This window comes from Rhinoraja longicauda, chromosome 8 (assembly GCF_053455715.1).
Source record: "Rhinoraja longicauda isolate Sanriku21f chromosome 8, sRhiLon1.1, whole genome shotgun sequence".
Classification (NCBI taxonomy): domain Eukaryota; kingdom Metazoa; phylum Chordata; class Chondrichthyes; order Rajiformes; family Arhynchobatidae; genus Rhinoraja; species Rhinoraja longicauda.
In genome coordinates, this window is record NC_135960.1 from 20,663,185 (window position 1) to 20,683,998 (window position 20,814).

Genomic DNA, 20,814 nt, shown 5'->3' on the forward strand with positions numbered 1-20,814 from the left:
ATATCTGCTATCTCCTTACATATTTGCTCTTCCAATTCTCGTTCCCTATTTGGCGGTCTATAATACACCCCTATAAGTGTTGCTAAACCTTTCTCATTTCTGAGTTCCACCCAAACAGCCTCCCTAATCGAGCCTTCTAGTCTGTCCTGCCAAAGCACTGCTGTGATATCCTCCCTGACAAGCAATGCAACACCCCCACCTCTTACCCCTCCGATTCTATCACATCTGAAACAATGAAATCCTGGAATATTTAATTGCCAATCGCAACCCTCCTGCAACCATGTTTCACTGATCGCCACAACATCATACTTCCAGATGTCAATCCAGGCTCTAAGCTCATCCACCTTTCTTACAATGCTCCTAGCATTATCTAGCTCATCTACCTTGTCAACTGTTTCCAAATCCATAAAGCCGCAATCATAGCATCCCTTAATGCTCTATTTCACTGCACAATATAGAGTAATATTTTGCCTTCAGTGCTGAGAGATTTAATCTCTGGTAATACTATCTTAAATTCCTTAACTGAAAAAGATTTTATAAACTACCACCTCCTTATTATCTCCACTTACTCCTATTAAGATATATTATTCTTAGCTCATTCATCTCATTGGCAATCATGGTAAATTACAGTTTTATGCAAGTTTAAACAATATAAACATAGCACAAAAAGTAAGGAAAGTTGTGTTTGGTAGATTATTTCTTTGTTGTAACAATGCTTCTTGGCAATAAATCTTATACCGTTGGAAAGCCTGTTTATTTCCCTTTTAAATGGTGCCACGTTTGTAAGGAACATGCATTTGTGGGATGAGCAGCAGAGCTGAGTATGTGGGTTGCGCCCATGAAAAATCTGCCAACTCTTCTCTGCCAATGCCAAACAGCTTATTCTGCCATTGACTCTTGTTCGGTGTTGTTTGGTGGATTGGATGATTGAAGAAACAAGACATATTGGCAATTTAACAATTTATTCATTTAATAAACAGGAGCCTCAGTAGCGTGTGGAAGAACCATACACAGCCACAACAGCCTGACATCTCCTCCTCATGCTGGTCACCAGCCTGGTCACACACTGTTGTAGGATGGCATCCCATTCTTCAACCAGCATTTGTCGCAAGTCAGCCAACGTGGTTGTGTTGGTCACTCTGGCATGAATAGCACGCCCAAGCTGATCCCACAAGTGTTCAATGGGGTTGAGGTCAGGACTGCTGGCAGGCCATTCCATACTCTCCACTCCCAAATTCTGGAGGTAGTCTCTGAGAAACCCTGCTCTGTGGGGGCGAGCATTGTCATCTTGGAGGATAGAGTTCGGTCCCAGACTGTGGAGATATGGGATTGCCACTGGTTGCAGAATCTCATCTCGATATCTCTCTGCATTGAGATTGCCTCCAATGATGACAAGCCTCGTTTTTCCAGTGAGGGAGATGCCCCCCCACACCATCACACTGCCTCCACCAAAAGATGTTACTCTATCGGTGCAGCAATCAGCATAGCGTTATCCGCGTCTTCTCCACACTTTGACCCTATGATCCAACTGCCGTAGGCAGAATCTGGACTCATCGCTGAACATAACGTTCCTCCACATGTTCAGGTTCCAGTGCACGTGTTGCCGACACCAGCGCAAACGGACCTGATGGTGAAGGGCAGTCGTGGCAGGCCTCCTGGCAGCCCTATGAGACCGGAGATCGGCTGCGTGCAGTCTGTTCCGAATTGTCTGTGCAGAGAGCCGTCGGCCATATCGTCCTGCAAACCTTGACTACAAATCTGTAGAAGACAGCCTACGGTTCCTAAGTGCTGACAGGGTGAGGAAACGGTCTTCTTCGGGTGTCGTCTTCTTGGGACGCCCACTTCGCGGCCTGTCTCTGACAACCCCCGTTATATGGAACTTGGCCATCACTTTGGAGATGGTACTAGGGCTCACTCCAAATAATGCCGCAACTTGGTTTTGCGGAACACCAGCTTGAAGTTGCCCTATCGCACGGGCCCTATCCAGATCAGTCAAACGTGGCATGCCGATTCTTGGAGCAGACACCTACTGACCACTGTAGCAGGGCCCATGCTCACAGATGCTGTCAATCTGGTGCCAATCAGGCACCTGATTGTCAGCACCTGGGGGTACCAGAAGCTCAAAACAAGAGTCAATTGCAAAAGCAGAATAAGCCTTGTTGGCATTGGCAGAGAAGATTTGGCAAATTTTTCATGGGCGCAACCCATATACTCAGCTCTGCTGCTCATCCCACAGATGCATGTTCCTTACAAATGTGGCACCATTTAAAAGGGAAATAAACAGGCTTTCCAACGGTATAAGATTTATTGCCAAGAAGCATTGTTACAACAAAGAAATAATCTACCAAACACAAATTTCCTTACTTTTTGTGCTATGTTTATTTAGAGATCGTCATCTAATTGAATAGAGCTTGCCACCAATAGCTTTGGCTTGAGTCAATGCTAAATTTCTAATCAAAGCCAAGTTCACAGGAATACTTCACATTCCACTTACCTTTCATAAATGTCCGTACATTTCTCCATAACATTTTTATCTTTCAAAATGCACAATGGTGCATTGCTTTCTTTTATTTATGCAGCAGCATCAGTTTCTACCAGCATGAAGGTCACAATGTCACAAAATACATCAACTTTTGTGATTAGTTTAGTTTAGAGATTCAACATGGAAACAGGCCCTTCGGCCCATCGAGTCCAGGCCGATGACTGATCACCTGAACACTCGTTCCATGTTATCCCACTTTCACATTCTACTCACTCAGGGCAATTTACAGAAGCCAATTAACCTACAAACCTGCACATCCTTGGAGTGTAGGAGGAAAGCGAAGCACCGAGAAAACCCATGCGGGAGAACGTACAAACGGCATGCAGACACCACCCATAGTGAGGATCGAACCCAGGTCTCTGGCACTCTTAGGCAAGAACTCTACCACTGTGCCTCATTTTTCAAGCATTATAAATGAACATTTTATAAACTGGATAAGCATAGGTGACCTAAATATAATACGGAAAGACCTGCTATAAGGCGATGGTTGCCTTCTTAAGAAACCTCGTGTTATTAAAAGTAAATAATATTATAAAACAACTGTGTCAGTGGGGAAAAGGTGGATCAATCAAAAAATATTTTTCACACCGGACTTTCAAAAATAACGGCCTTAAACATAATAATTTTGTTACTGCAAGTTAAAATAAAAAAAACAGTTTGTGTGTTACATTGTTTAACAAGTGTCAATGGAAACGATTGCTGGTCATTTTCAATGGCCACGTGTAAAGTAACAGCTGTGATCTTAAGAGACAATGGTTTCTGATTTCTACAGGGACGGTACATGGAAACAGGCTTTCTCCCCAGTAATTTTTAAATCCAAGACAGCCTTTTTTCTGCTTGACAATTTCAAAGTAACCTTTATGTAGTTCTCTAGCTCCCAGTTGAAATTGTGTTCTAACCAATTTGACCTATATAAGGCAATTTTCCCTAGTTCAGCGGTTGCTTTATTTCCCATTCGCGTTATGGAAACTTGCATTAAAGTAGAACTACCTGTACACATCCATGTGCCTGATCCAAACATACCCCAAGTTTATCAGTTATTAAAGATGTGATAGCATTACATTTGGAAAGTGGTGAAATCATCGGACAAAGTCAGCATGGATTTACCAAAGGCAAATCATGTCTGACGAATCTGATAGAATTTTTCGAGGATGTAACTAGTAGAGTGGATAAGGGAGAACCAGTCGATGTGTTATATCTGGACTTTCAGAAGGCCTTCGACAAGGTCCCACATAGGAGATTGGTGTACAAACTTAAAGCACATGGTATTGAGGGTTCAGTGATGAGGTGGATAGAAAATTGGTTGGCGGACAGGAAGGAAAGAGTAGGAATAAACGGGTCCTTTTCGGAATGGCAGGCAGTGACTAGTGGGGTACCGCAAGGCTCAGTGCTGGGACCCCAGTTATTTACAGTGTATATTAATGATTTGGACGAGGGAATTGAATGCAACATCTCTAAGTTTGCGGATGACACGAAGCTGGGTGGCAGTGTTAGCTGCGAGGAGGATGCTAGGAGGCTGCAGAGTGACTTGGATAGATTAGGCGAGTGGGCAAATGCATGGCAGATGCAATATAATGTGGATAAATGTGAGGTTATCCACTTTGGCGGCAAGAACAGGAAAGCAGAGTATTATCTGAATGGTGACCGATTGGGAGAAGGGGAGATGCAACGTGACCTGGGTGTCATGGTGCACCAGTCATTGAAAGCAAGCATGCAGGTGCAGCAGGCAGTGAAGAAAGCGAATGGTATGTTGCCATTCATAGCAAGAGGATTTGAGTTTAGGAGCAGGGAGGTTCTGCTGCAGTTGTACAGGGCCTTGGTGAGACCACACCTGGAGTATTGTGTGCAGTTTTGGTCTCCTAACCTGAGGAAAGACGTTCTTGCCTTAGAGGGAGTACAGAGAAGGTTCACCAGATTGATCCCTGGGATGGCGGGACTTACATATGAGGAAAGACTAGATAGACTGGGCTTGTACTCGCTGGAATTTAGAAGACTGAGGGGGGATCTTATAGAAACATATAAAATTCTTAAGGGGTTGGAGAGGCTAGATGCGGGAAGATTGTTCCCGATGTTGGGGGAGTCCAGAACCAGGGGTCACAGCTTAAGGATAAGGGGGAAGTCTTTTAGGACCGAGATGAGAAAACAATTCTTCACACAGAGAGTGGTGAGTCTGTGGAATTCTCTGCCACAGAAGGTAGTTGAGGCCAGTTCATTGGCTATATTTAAGAGGGAGTTAGATGTGGCCCTTTTTGCTAAAGTGATCAGGGGGTATGGAGAGAAGGCAGGTACAGGCTACTGAGCTGAATGATCAGCCATGATCATATTGAATGGCGGTGCAGGCTCGAAGGGCCGAATGGCCTACTCCTGCACCTATTTTCTATGTTTCTATGTTTCTAAGTGCCTGAAGAAACCCTTTTAATAGACCTATGAAATTGTTAAAGTCCCAACACAGATCTCTAATTCAATGTGACATTGTGGACTTCAATCAGTTTGACTGCAGATTAATAAACGTTCAATGTGATTATGACTTGATTCCCTCAATTATGAGAAAGAGTGACGAATAGCTGCTGGGCTATGTATTTTAAATGCTTCTTTGTTCACAGTTTTACAAGTAGATTAATTTAATGGATATATTTTCTTAATTAGAAGGTGTTCTGCCAGTTCACTCTCGCAGGTTGATTTCTTTTAATGGTTTCGTGCACCATACAAAATGTCAAAGCAGCCATTTAAAATATGTGACAGTGATTCTTACTTTGAATTGTTATAAAGCATTTATCTCCATCATTCCATTATCTGGGATGCACCGAAGGAAATTAATTTTTGGATAGTTTCCGTTTCATTGAGTAATTGCCACTTATTACTAATATCAATCTGTTCACTTTTTCAAAAGAAAGTGGTTACTTCATGGAGCTTTGGCAATATTTGACAATATTTTGTTTTTAAAAAAGCAAACTGCTGGAGGAACGTGTCAGACGGAGCAGCATCTGTGGAGGCGATTTGAGGGGTGGGGGTCACGGAGAAGGATTGTCAAAATTTTGGTTCGAGACCCAATCCTAATGCAGTGTCTTGACCCAACAGCATAACAATTCCTCCCCACCCCCACCCCCACAGATGCTGCTTGAACCATTAAATTTCTCCAGCAGTTTGTATTTTGCTCCTGATTCCAGCATCTGCACTCTCTTGTGTCTACAATTATTTATTTTAGGCGTCTTTGTTTATTCCAATCACATGAAGGCAAGTATTGCTCCAGATACGTACAGGTATGTAGGTTAATTGGCTGGGTAAAATGTAAAAATTGTCCCTAGTGGGTGTAGGATAGTGTTAATGTGCGGGGATCATTGGGCGGCACGGACTTGGTGGGCCGAAAAGGCCTGTTTCCGGCTGTATATATATGATATGATGATGATATGATACATGCTTCCAAATGTTTTATAAATTGAGAGGGATTAAGAATTAGAGAAAAAACATGGTTCACATATTTGCAACAAAATTGGGGAAAATGTAAAAGTACTGCTGTAATTAGTTGAAGATTTACAGGTTTACATTCATCTTGAGGAGATTGCATCATCGTTAAGCTCTGATTCATATTTTGTGGACCAATGCCCCAGTCCAGAATTATCACCGATTTTATCCCTGCAGTCAATCTATCATTTGGAGCAGCACAGTGGCACAGCAGTAGCTTTGCTGCCTTAAAGCGCCAGAGCGCAGGTTCAATCCTGACTATGGGTGCTGTCTCTACAGAGTTTGTATATTCTCCCTGTGACCTCGTGGGTTTTCTCCAGGTGCTCCGGTTTCCTCCCACACACCAAAGACATAGAGGTTTGTAGGTTAATTGGCTTTGGTAAAATTGTAAATTATCCTGAGTGTATAGGATAGTGTAAATGTATAGGGTCATTGCTGGTTGACGTGGACACGGTGGGCTGAAGGGCCTGCTTCTGAACTGTATCTCTAAATCTTGCTGGCTGGAAGCATCCCAGAATCCAGCTGTGCAGCCTGAGTCATGGCAGGGACATAATTAATGCGATTGTTTTCCTTCTGCAAAGCACACTTAAAAGAATATCTTTATGTTGGAAGCCCCACCTCTAACTTTCTCTGAAAGCTTTGACACCTGGTAAAATCCACCTAATAGTATTGGCAGCTATCAAAATTCTAAGGTCATAAGGGGTAAGCCATTTAGGACTGAGATGAGGAAAAGCTTTTTCACCCAGGGAGTTGTGAATCTGTGGAATTATTTGCCACAGAAGGCAATGGAGGTCAATTCACTGGATGTTTTCAAGAGGGAGTTAGATTTAGTTCTTAGGGCTAAAGGAATCAAAGGATATGGGGAACAAGTAGGAATGGGGTACTGATTTTAGATGATCCGCCATGATCATATTGAATGTCAGTGCTGGCTGGAAGGGTCGAATGGCCTACTCCTGCTCCTATTTTCTATGTTTTCTATGTTTCTATGTAATTTATTTTATGTTCATCTGATTTTGACATTAAATTTGAAATACAAAATATACTGCAAAATTTTTTTAAATAATAATTTTCAAAACATGAAACTAAAGCAAATGATTTTAAAAGAAATTGCCTTTTCCTTTTCTTTCTAATACACAGCTAGAAACATTTAATAGATTATGTCCCGAAGATGTACTCCACGTGCCATTTGGATCTAATGGTGTTCCAAACCTATCATTATGTCTACATATGTCTATTCTTACATTGGACTGTTCTCATGGAGAAGTTCCTTAACTACTATCATCTTAATGACTAAATGTCTCCGGTTCCATTTGGAACTGTCAGCATTAGCTAGCAAAATCCACCAATTATAATTTGAACTGAATCATTATGTCCGCTCAAACTCATTAATATCTTTTTCCATGTTGAGGGACCAAAAAATCCTTCATCACAATTCCTTTTTTTTCAGAAAATTATTCAGACAGATACCATACTTGACAATCTATTACTGAATTAAATTTAAATAATTTCCTTTTTATCCTGAAAGCTTGGATCATTAGTAAAGTTTCAGTCAGGAACATTGACTCTGTTGCATTCTGGAGGGGTCTTCCTTGCACTTGGAACACCAATAATTATTTTTTATATTCAACTGTGTAGCCTGATTGCATGGACATTTACCAGCAGAAGGTAGCAGAAGCAATTTGAAAATTAAAGCACAAAAGTGAAGGAGTAATTAATTGGGCTTCTAAAGTTAGATTGCTTTTATTGGTCTTTAGCAACAATTAGTGTCTTTGGTCATGTCCTGTGAGAAATAAGATATGGGTTCTAAGCCTCTTTTCACACTGCTTAATCTGAATAATATCTAGTTTTCACTTTCAGCGATCACTTATGACTTAGCAAAGTTTCCACAGCCTTCCATGATTAAATCATCTGGCAGGGTAATAAACGTATTTGTGTTTATTTTTCAACATAACATGAAACAAATATATATTTTAGAAAGGGGCTATACAGAGGAACAGATTTTTTTTTTAAACACTCCTTCATAGCACCAGAGAACCAGTGCAATCCTGATCTCAGTCCCTTACATGTATTAAGTTTGTAAGTTCGTCCTGTAATCATGTGGGTTTCCTTCAGGGGCTCCAGTTTCAACAGACAATAGACAATAGGTGCAGGAGTAGGCCATTTGGCCCTTCGAGCCAGCACCGCCATTCACCGTGATCATGGATGATCATCCACAATCAGTACCCCGTTCCTGCCTTCTCCCCATATCCCTTGATGCCTTCCTCCCACATCCCAAAGTTGTGTGGGTTGTTAAATAAAATGTAAATTGTTTTCGGTGTGTAGATGAGTGGTATCATTTGCGGGAGGGGGGGAGTTGATAAGGATGTGTGCAGAACAAAAAATGGCATTAACGTAGGATTCATGTGAATGGGTGGTTGATGTTTAACATGGACTTGTTTCAAGCCAAAGGGCTTTAACCTGTGACTCCATGGTTCATAGACAATATAAGCACAGTGAAGTTGTTACCACTTAATTAAATAGAAATTTAAATAGAATTAAAATGTCTGTCAGGAAATGAACCAATTGGCAGGAAAAGGCTAAAAACTTGCAACATCTTAATGATTGAGACAAGATACAATGCCTTTTTATTTCTGAACACTTTCTATGTATGATCATCAACTTGATTAAACAGGGATTTGCCAAGAAGTAAAATGCCACCACTCGTTTACGGCTGAGATCTGACAAAAATATATAAACAATAGAATTGTGTCTAGTCAAGAGTATTAAGTCTGGAAAAATATAAGATCTTTCATGAGGACCACATCTTTCATGAATTGAGTGTTGCGCCCAAACTATAAAAGTTACTGGTTTTTAACTCTTCACCATGCCAAAAATCCAAGGGTGATTAACAGTCGTTTTCACACCTTACCCTTTGATATCTCCAGTTTCCCTCTCCTCTGACTCTCAGTCTGAAGAAAGGTCACGAACCGAAACATAACCCATTCCTTCTCTCCAGAGATGATGCCTATCCCACTGAGTTATTCCAGCATTTTGTGTCTATATCTGGTGACAAACTATTTGTCTTTTCTTCTACTTTCAGTCATTCTCTTATTTCTCTCTCTTTATTTCTATTTCTTGTAAATTTCTTGTAATGGCATTGTAATTTGTGAACATCTACATTTAGTTTCCCTCTTGTGAGAGTAGGTACAGTGCTAACACCTTTCTATTATTCATGGTCAGGGAGGAAAGGTCCTCTATTATGTCAACATTTTCAAAGAGAATCCCATTTCACTGTGAAAAATAGAACAATAGCCTTGTTTCTGTTTCTTCTTACAGCTTAGTGAATTGATGAATGAATATTTCCAGAAATTAGAAAGGAAAATAAATAAATATCCTCAGCTGTAGCAAACACAATCATCTTTGTAATAAAATTGTATTCTTTCCATTTTGATAAAAAAACACGATTTTGAATAAAAGTGAATACTGTACGAATCAAACCTGGTAGACAAAGTGAGCACTGAAGATAGAAAGGCCCAAAGGTAATAAGACCCAGTTTGTCTTCACTGATTCTCATGTCTTACATTTTTCAAACAAAACCAAAGGTTAATCCACTGACAGGTTCAAGAAAATCCTTAAAGATTTTTAAATTGAATTGTTAAAATTTCCATGTTAACAGAGAGAGAATTTATGGAGGTGTGTTTCTCTGTAAAATTGAATGGTAGATGCTTTACGATTTTTATTATGATTTGAACTTGCGTGTTTGCAGCAGTTGAAAACCAGACACTGAATAATGAACAAAGATCAAAGCTCTGTATTGCTGATGGAGAGGATTACAGGTTTTATCAAAAAAATCTTTTGCTCAGTTAGCTGAAGATCAGGCCAAGATACTTAAATATATTTGCAGGCATGAAAAGAAAAAAATCTTTCTTGCACAGCAGTCAACCAACCACTAAATTGTCTTGTGTTTTTGATCTAATGTGTTATTTTTCCTTTGGCAGATGTGGAACAAATGGCTTTAGACTGGCTTACTGGAAACTATTACTTTGTGGATGATGTCAGTGACCGAATATTTGTGTGCAATCAAAATGGGCTTACTTGCGTTACTCTACTAGATCTGGAACTGCACAATCCCAAAGGAATTGCTCTCGACCCAGCCTTGGGGTAAGATTATTTACTCATATTCTACACAATTTCCTGCAAGCAGCTTGAGACATTGGTGGATTCCATTTCCACATGTATATTAAATAAAAAGTCAGACTTTGGCTCTTGGATGAAATACATTTACTTCTATTGAATTTTATATCAAGGTAGTCATCAATTTATTTATAAGTGAGAACCTGTTGATCATTGTATGGTATTTGATTGATTGAAGCACCCTTTGTGTACAATGAGGTCTCAGCATACTTTAGTTAACTTTAACAGTGGAACTTGCTTAATGGGGACCATACACATTTTGTGCAGCCAATAAAAGGAAATGGCAAACCTATTGGGGAGAAAATCTGGGCTGGAATTGAATTTCATGGCAGGCTGAGAGCAGGGAAGGGGGGTCAGAGTCATCTAGTAGTGTAAGGGAAACATATTATGAATGGGTTTCTCAGCCAACAAGCTTGACTTTACAAGAAAATGACATGGGAGAGTAATTTTGAGCTCCAGTATTTAACGGAACAAATAATAGAAATGGAGCACAGACGAATTGACAGAATAGAGTCCAGATGCTATGGCTCTCTGAATGTTTTGTTAAATCCTTAGGGAAGATATTGTTCCATTATGAAAGTACCAATTTGTTTGCAGAGATCAAGGCTGGGAATTGTCACTTATGTCAGGAGAACAATGCCCTGCTTTGTGGATCGAATGTTTATAAACAGGTTTAACAAAGCAAGTAAAATGATGAGTTCAGAGTTAAATGTGTAATCACCTAACTCATTTATTCTGTCTTTTCAAACCTACCACAATACGTTATTCCTCACACCAATTACCTTTGCTCATAAATATCACACTCTCTGTCTGTGTACCTTGCATCAGATGGGGAGGGGGTTTGATTGGATGATGGTTGGCTAAAGGCCAGAAATCAAATTACTAAAAATGTGAGACAAGGAGTTAAGGATAGAAGAGTCACAAAATGTGAAGCTAGAGGAAGGAATATAGGTGGAAGTGAACTGGGGGGATGGGGGTGAGGGGTATTGTAAAATAAATGGAGAGAAATGGGTGTGCATCAAGTTGGGGCACAGGGAAGTGATAAGGAAAAAAGGATAGTGGTGGGGGGGGGGGGGTGGGGGGGGGGGGGGGTTGTTTGTAGGTTAGTTACCAAAAATAGGAGAATTCAATCTTCATACTGTTGTGTTGTAAACTATCCAAGCAGAATATAAGGTGCTGTTCCTCCAGCTTGCACATGGGCTCACCCTGGCAATGGTGGAGGCCCAGGACAGAAAGGTCAGTATGGGAATGGGAAGGGGAATTAAAATAGTTAGCAGCCAAAACATATGCAGGGAATGGATGGATATGGATAATGTTAAAGTAGTTAAGACATGTACCTGGTGTTATGTTCAGTACAGATATTGTGGGCCAAAGGACCTGGTTGTGTGGTTGTACAGTTCTATGTTCTACATTCTATATTCTACGGAAAATCTGCATGTTCCACACATGCAGTGCCCAAGATCATGGATGAATTTGTGTCTCTGGCGCTGAGAGAACAACTCTTCGAGCTAAACCACTCTGCCACCCAAAGTGGTAAACTGGAATTGGTCATCAATTCCATGATATCTCCCTACTTTGCAATATTTTATATATATTTTCAACTTGGCCTGCCTATGTGTAAGCATGATGTTGTGTAACCCCAAATATATATCTAAAGTAGAGTACCAGAATGAAAATCTCAGTGGCTACCAAGATCCCCTTTTTTCTCCTTTCCTGGCTGCAGACTACATTTGTATGATATCTCACTATCTTCACATCTCCAGATATACCATATCCGAGTTGCAAGTGACATATTGAGTTTAACAGCACTATGTTGCAATTAGCACTTTTGCCATTGCTGAAGATTATGTGTTTGAATGGGTTAGCATGATGAAACAAGAGTCCAACTCAGAAGTGCAAACTCAAACCATCACTTTAAAAAAATTCAAATTCTGCAGTGACAGAGAAGTGAGATGTAAGAAATTAGATTAGGGACAAATATACTATTATTGTCCTTGATCTTAGTATTGCTACTAGCGGATACATGGCAGATGCAGTTTAATGTAGATAAGTGTGAGGTTATTCACTTTGGAAGCAAGAATAGAAAGGCAGATTATTATCTGAATGGTGTCAAGTTAGGAAGAGGGGATGTTCAACAAGATCTGGGTGTCCTAGTGCATCAGTCACTGAAAGGAAGCATGCAGGTACAGCAGGCAGTGAAGAAAGCCAATGGAATGTTGGCCTTCGTAACAAGAGGAGTTGAGTATAGGAGCAAAGAGGTCCTTCTACAGCTGGTGAGACCGCACCTGGAGTACTGTGTGCAGTTTTGGTCTCCAAATTTGAGGAAGGATATTCTTGCTATTGAGGGCGTGCAGCGTAGGTTCACTAGGTTAATTCCCGGAATGGTGGGACTGTCGTATGTTGAAAGGCTGGAGCAATTAGGCTTGTATACACTGGAATTTAGAAGGATGAGGGGGGATCTTATTGAAACATATAAGATAATTAGGGGATTGGACAAATTAGAGGCAGGAAACATGTTCCCAATGTTGGGGGAGTCCAGAACAAGGGGCCACAGTTTAAGAATAAGGGGTAGGCCATTTAGAACGGAGATGAGGAAGAACTTTTTCAGTCAGAGAGTGATGAAGGTGTGGAATTCTCTGCCTCAGAAGGCAGTGGAGGCCAGTTCGTTGGATGCTTTCAAGAGAGAGCTGGATAGAGCTCTTAAGGATAGCGGAGTGAGGGGGTATGGGGAGAAGGCAGGAACGGGGTACTGATTGAGAGTGATCAGCCATGATCGCATTGAATGGCGGTGCTGGCTCGAAGGGCTGAATGGCCTACTCCTGCACCTATTGTCTATTGTCTATTGTCTATCATGAAAAACACTCTAAAATATTGGTTAGAAAAAATGGATGGTTTTCTCTGGAGGCTGAAGAGTGACCTAACAGAATCATATATAATTATGAGAGATGTGGATAAAATAGATACAACCATTTTCCCGGGGTGAAAGGCAAGAGGGGATAAGTTTAAAGAAGGTTTCCAACGCAAGCTTATTACAGATACTGGAAGTACTGGAACATGCTGCCAGGAGAATTGGTGGAAGCAGACCCAATAGCAATGTTTAACAGGCATTTCACCCCCATATAAACAGGCAAGGAAGAGCAGGATATAGACAATGTGTAGTGTGATTGGATTTATTTGATTTGGCATCTTGATTGGCACAGACATCATGGGCTGAAGGGCCTGTTCCTGAACTTTGCTGTTTATGTTCTACAATCTATATTTTTAAAATAGGGTTGAACTGGGATGAGCGTGAACTATTATAGTCTTGTTTATTTCTTGCCACTCTGCTGCTAGCACCAATTATATGCCGCTTTGATGGGTAAAACAAGAAGGTACATGCTTAATGCTGTATTTTGATTATATATCTACCATACTTGAACAATTGCTATTTGAAGTAGAGCTGTGGATTTTTTTAAATGTCAATCCAAGGGACTGACAGACCCTTGGATTAAAGTTGCATCCAAATAACCACCTCCAACAAAGGAAATCTCTTGTACTGACCAGGTATAGTTAGTCTGGATATTTTATGGCTACGGCCAATCGATCAGTCTAAAGCAAACTCCTTTAATGCCTTGTTTTATTGGGTTTACGAGCAAGTTCCTGTTTTTGGACTTGAAAAAGTGCACTTTCCTTGTGATCTTCACCAAATTGTTTCTGGACAGCGATAGAACATATTGGATCTGTCCGAATTGGACTAGAGGAATGAAAATATTTATTCTTCAGCAAGGATGCACATTTTTTTTACACGCAGTGTTGGCAACAAAGGGAATTTTGTGAACCTTTGATAGGATAGGATGTTTTTCTGCAATTCCACAAAACACAGTCTTCTTGGTGACACATCATTTTAAATGCTGCACTATAATAAATGTTCAATGAGCTATATGACATAGAGCACAATCTAACAAAGCAAGAAAGCATGGTTCAGTCACTCTATAATGGGGAAAAAAGGATTACATACAATTAAGTTGAAGAAGAGGGAATTGTTTTATAAACATGCTGTCAATGCAACTTAGTCAATAAATATGTGGAAGTTTTCCATCCAGTAGAGTGCTCTTCGGATGAGCCCAAAATTAGTGAAAAAGTTGATTTGTTTCAACAGCATTTATTTTTATGACATTAGAAAGCACAATGTATAGTGGGTGGCACAGTAGCACAGCGGTAGACCTGCTGCCTCATGGCACCAAAGACCTGAGTTCCATCCTGACCACGAGTGGTGTCTGTGCAGTTTGCATGTTCTCCCTGTGGCCGCATGGGTTTCTTCTGGGTGATCCGGTTTCCTCCCACATCTCAAAGATGTGTAGGTTTCTAGGCTAATTGGCTTCTGTAAATTGCTCCAAGTGTGTAGTGGAGTAACTAGTGTGAGCAGGTGGTCAATGGTTGGTGTGGGATCCGTGGGCCAAAGGGCATGTTTCCGTGTTATATCGTTAAACTTAAACTTAACTAAATCACATCCTGGGGGTCATTTGTTTTTTCCACTATATTTTTCTCAAAACGCTCTCCACATCAGCCTCTTCATGAAGCACACACGTTGACACTCAACTCCAGATAGTGCCTTTTTAGATTTTCCTCCTGACACCACACGTAAGCCGAACCTTTATGTAGCTGACCTTCCAAGCCTGTCCACAATCACTTGCTCCTCCATCCATCAGTTCTCTCAACCACTACTGAAATTCTGACTGATTTTTTTCCGAAATATAATTACATTTCCACTTTTCTCCTCATTCCTGGTTGAGGCTTTGCATTTATCTCAAGCGATGGTTTAAAATCTCGAACAACAATCTACATGCTTATATTATAGTCAAAATCCCCTCATTGTCCTTGACTATCAGTCAATACCTCTTTTTCAAAAACTCGTAACTTTTTTTGTTCCTTTATGCTTCTTGACCAGAAAAAACATTGATTTTAACTATCCCTGAAATTGATTAACAAAATACTCAAACACTCTGACCCTTGAAGAGGATCATTACACTTTGGAATTCTCTATCCAAAGAGCTGTCATAAGATCATAAGTGATAGGAGTAGAATTAGACCATTCAGCCCAACAAGTCTACTCCACCATTCAATCATGGCTGATCTATCTCTCACTCCCAACCCCATTCTCCTGCCCACTCGCCATAACCTATACTAATGACAGCTGTACTAATCAAGAATCTATCTATCTCTGCCTTAAAAATATCCAATGACTTTGCCTCCACAGTCTTCTGTGGCAAAGAATTCCACATATTCACCACCCTCTGTCATTGAATATTGCTCGTGGAGATGGACAAACATTGAAACAACACGGTAATCAAGGGATATGGGGAAAGGTACGAAATGGTAAGTCTTATTGACACCACGATTGAATGAGCCATGATCTTAATGATTGGCAGAGCAGGCTCAAGGGGTGAACTGGCCAACCTCTGCTCTTGTTACTGTGCTGTTATGTGAAGCAAATATAATTGGGATATTTGACTTCTGATGAGGAAGCAGCACATTAGCCAAACCTGAAGTTCATCTGATGTTCACTCATATCCAGTGGCAGAACATATTCCCAGTCCATATCAAAACCGGAAATTATAATTCTCTTTACTTTTCTGAGCTTGAAGAGGTCAATTACTTGAGGCCCCACAACCTAATGGGATCAGCAAGCTCAGCTAAAACTCAACTCTGCAATTTTCATGGGTTTAAGGCTTGGCCTCTCGTTATCGTCAGCAGCTGAGCTATCGGGGACCTTTTTTGTCTTGACACGCAGATCAGATTTTCCTCCTTCACGTTGAAATACCCAACCATTACATGAAACAAATATACAAGAGTTCAAATTCCTTCCATGTTCTCCCAAACAGCAGATGCCCACTACCAATAATCTCAAATAAAAACTGGTTAAAACCACGAAGTCAGAGTTTCTTTACTTATTTACTTTCAGACCATTTGTGCTTTTTCTTGTAATCCGTCTTCCAGAATTATTTTCATTTAGCTTTGTAAAATAATTATTGACATTAGTTCCTATTGAGCAAGGCTTGATAAAATATGCTTCTTAATCACCTCTTTTCAAACATTTTTTGTATTTTCAGTGTGTCTTTAACAACAAACCTAACGATGCAATCAAATTGATTCACCCACTGATGGTTGACAATGAAAATCTCTTCGTACTAATGGATTTTAAATTTGTTCTGACATTTCATTTACGCAAATAGCAAATTTATTTCAGTCAATGCAATTAAGCAGCACATTGTTTACCCAGCAAATTTCTCAATTTGTGCAAGATGAACATTTGCAACCAACCATTTGTCAGGAAATGCTTTAAATCTTTTAAAATATAAATCACACCTCAATGTGCAAATGCACCTATAGGTTTAAGAATATATCTTGAGCTGAATGTCACATTTTAAATTGAAAAAACAGACAATTCATTTTCACTCACTTGTGTATAACATAAAATGAGTGAACACTTTTAAGCAATCAGGAAGAACCATATGTTCCTTCAAAGATTTTCCACATCGCAGCATCTGCTATTTCTTCATTCCTAGAACCCATGCAGGGTTTGACTCATCCCCACATTCAAGTTTGAATTTGTTCTTTGCCATTTGTCCCCATGTGAAAATGTTTTATTTTGGTGTTAACTTTTGGTGAAATATTTCACATGTTTAATTGGAATTGGAAAAAATATATATATTGCAAACCAGAAATGGCAGGAAACAAAATTCTTTTTTTTTAAATTCTAAATCAGCAATGCAGCTCAAGATGAAAATCTCCAAATCACTATCTGTGAGTCCAAAATATATAGAGTTAAATTCCAAATTCCAGACTGCAAAATGTTCCATGATTTGTGCTAAATGGAAACTTATATTTACCAAACCTGGTGCTTTAAATACATTTTATTTGGTATTTCGATACCAAGACGGTATCTTGCACTGTGAGCATCTTATCTACAGTCACACCACTATTAATACCTGAATACTAGACACATATTACTATAGCAATGGCCAATTTAAATCTGGTTAATAATCTGAAACAAAAATAATAAAAATCACCAGTCACAATCAACACAAAATTACCAACATAACCCACTTTATCCCTTACTCTACCACTGGTTTCTTCTCTGGTTTAATGCTGAATATGGAAGGGCATACTGGGACATGTACCGGTCAAACCTAAACATGAGGTGCCAACCCAGTGAAGTATCACCACAGGACTGCAAATGCACTAAACAGCATTACAATAAACAAAGTGAAGTGATCACATAACCAGCAAATTAAAATTCTGCAGTCCTGCAGATAATTTCTTATCATTTTCCAGAATTTTACAGATCAAAGGGTAGCAAATGAAACACGGCTCTTTAAAAAGACAGAAAAGTGAGTGAAAACCAAAAATTGCCGATTCTGTGTATGGTGGTTGGGTGGGGAGGTGGAGGTGGAGGTGGGAGAGAGTTGCCAGAGTCATTGTAAAACACTGAGATGACAGGACAGAATCAGATGAGGTCAACATGGACATCCAAAAGTTTAATCTTGGTTGAGAAATCAGAATTTTGGGGGTGCAATTGATGGAATAGGTAAGGGAGAAGAGGAGATGTACCAGGATGTATAGAAAACTTTAAAGTCCCATAAAAAAGTTAATGTACAAAATCAAAGTGCTTGCTTTCGGGGTAATGCATGGGCATGGATTAAACATTGGATGATGGACAAGAAGAAGAATAGAAATAAATTGGTAATTTTTAGGGTGACAGGCAGCACAAGTGGGGACATCACAGGGATCAATGTTCAGGCCTCAGCAAGGAACCAAATGTAATATTCCTAAATGGTGCTAAACTGAGTAGAAGGAAAAAGGAGTTTCAAGGTGACTTAAACAGATGGAGCAAGTGGACCAAAGCATCACCGTTGCCAGGTTGGTGGTGTAAGCAGATACAATAGAAGTGTTTAACAGGCGTTTGGATAGGCACATGATGAATATGCATTGAGGAGTGGGATGCAGATCGCAGGGACAGAAGGCATATTTTAATTTGGCACCATGTTAGGCACAGCCTGCTCCGGTGCTGAGCTGTTTGATGTTCTAATCTTTATTTTCTAGTTGCAGTGCAACATGTATAAATCCTATTCAGAAGGGGGGGGAAATCAGAAGGACAGCATTTTATTTATGTCACAAAGATACATGGGTGTCCTAAACCAGAACAACAGGCTCAAAAGGAGCACCATCGCCTACTAATTACACACCGTCCCAACTTGGAAATACAAGGCCCATTCTTCATCATTGTCTGTTACAATACAATACAATACAATATATCTTTATTGTCATTGTACAGGGGTACAACGAGATTGGGAATGCGCCTCCCATATGATGCAATAATTTAATTAGCTAGTCAGTATTAATTTAAACAACAACAACCCAACAGAACAAATTGTAACAGTTTTAAGACAGAATAAAGTGCAAGTAGATCTGTGCCGGATCACTATGCGTTGTGACCATCCGGCTCAGCAGGACCGGTTCATAGTAGCTATGGCCCTGGGGATGAAGCTGTTTCTGAGTCTGGAGGTGCGGGCGTAGAAGGCCTTGTATCGTCTGCCCGATGGAAGGAGTTCGAACAGACTGTTGCAGGGGTGTGAAGAGTCTTTGTGGATGCTGGTGGCTTTTCTGAGGCATCGTGTGTTGTAGATGCCCTCCAAGGCTGGTAGCTGTGTTCCGATGGTCCTCTGAGCTCTATGGACTACCCGCTGAAGAGCTTTCCTTTCTGCCTCCGTGCAGCTGAGGTACCACACAGGGATGCCATGTGTTTGAGATACTTACAAATGATTTGGAGAAAAATGTAAATGATCTGATTAGTAAGTGAAAATTGGTGGAATTATGGCTTGGTTGTCAAATAGCAACTGGGTTGTCAACTGAGTACAGATCAAATGGAAATAAGGGCAGAGAATTGGCAGCTGGTTTAATCTAAGTATGAGGGGCTGTACTTTTGGAGGTCAAATGCAAGAGGGAAATTTAGCAGGATCCATAAGAACTTTGAAGTGCAGAGGGATTTTGAAGTGCAAATCAATAGCTCTCTGAAAGTGGCAACACAAATAGAGTAGTAAGGAAATGGTATGGCATAGTTGTCTTCAGCCAATGCAATGTACATAAAAGTTAACAAGTCATGTTAAAACTGGAGTGCTGTATCCAGTTCTGGTCACTGCATTATACGAAGGATGTGATCAAGTGAACCCGCTGGGCCCAAAACCACTCCTGCATTGATGCAGCACCCTCTCCTCCCCCAGTCCTCCCTCCCCTTTCCCCCCCACTCCCCCCTCCCCTCTCCTCCCACACTCCCCCCTCCCCCTCCACCCACACTCCCCCTTCCCTCTCCCGCTCCATCCGCTCCCTCACCATCCCACTCCCCCTTCCTCCCCACCGCCCCCATCTCCCTCCCACCCTCCCCACTCCACCCCTCCCTCCCTTCCATCCCCTCCCTCTCCCACCCCCCACCCCCCACCCCCCACCCCCTCCCTCTTCCTCTTCCTCCCCCCCCTCTCTCTTCCTCTTCCTCCCCCTCACCCTCCCCCTCCCCCTCCCCCTCCCCCTCCCCCTCCCCCTCCCCCTCCCCCTCCCCCTCCCCCTCCCCCTCCCCCTCCCCCTCCCCCCTCTCCCTCCGTAAGTAGAGCTGATAGCTCACAGCTCCAGCGACCCGCTTTTAATCCTGACCTCGATTGTATTCTGTGTGGAGGCTATGATCTCTCTATGACCACATATGTTTCCCCCAACTATTTTAGTTTCCACCCACATCGAAAGGTCATATTATTTGGTTGGCTAGTTGGCCACCATAAAAATAATAATTGTCCCCAATGTGTAAGGTGAATGGTGGAATTTGAAGGGACCAGATGGGATCATGGGGAGTACAGGTTCTAGTGGGAGAATGAAATGTCTCTGAGAACTGGCAAAGGCTCAACCCTTATCCTAATCATAAAATTACGCATTTCTATACAGCAAAGAAATTGGATAATTTGTGATGTTGATCTCGTTTTTGCTCATCTACCCCTGTCTCACTCATTAGCAAGTATGCATGGGATGGCAAAGCTATTTATTTTCAATCTAAAACATGAGTCTGAAAGGCGATGGGATAAATTAAGCTGGGTATATAACTAAACCTGGGGGGGCGTCATCTGTTTTCTGTCTTGCATGTTCCATACTTGTTACTTTTGAAACACAATGTGGAAACGGGACCTACAGTCCACCAAGTCATGCCGACCAGCAATCCCAATGCACTAGTCCTCTCCTTTTGATGAGGGATAATATAGAGAAGCCATTGACTTACAAATCCCCACATATTTGGAATGTGGGAGGAAACCGCAGCACCTGAGGAAAACACACGCAATACATTTGATGGCACTGGACCTGCAGTTTAGAAGGATGAGGGGGGGTCTCATTGAAACTTACTCAATAATGAAAGGCTTGGATAGAGTGGATGTGGAAAGGATGTTTCCACTAGTGGGAGAGTCTAGGACCAGAGGTCATAGTCTCAGAATTAAAGGACGTTCCTTTATGAAGGTGAGGAGGAATTTCTTTAGTCAGAGAATTCTTTGCCACAGAAGGCTGTGGAAGCCAAGTCAATGGATATTTTTAAGGCAGAAATAGATAGGTTCTTGATTAGTACAGAT

At 41.0% G+C, this 20,814-nt stretch overlaps 1 protein-coding gene across 1 annotated transcript in view; it reads left to right on the forward strand.

The window, feature by feature from the left end:
• LOC144595762 (low-density lipoprotein receptor-related protein 1-like) overlaps positions 1–20,814 on the forward strand; it is a 1,259,652-nt gene that overhangs the window by 565,822 nt on the left and 673,016 nt on the right. The window contains exon 7 of the mRNA XM_078403382.1: positions 9,982–10,144. Within this exon, the coding sequence (XP_078259508.1) occupies positions 9,982–10,144 (163 nt within the window). The remainder of the gene's footprint in view (positions 1–9,981; positions 10,145–20,814) is intronic.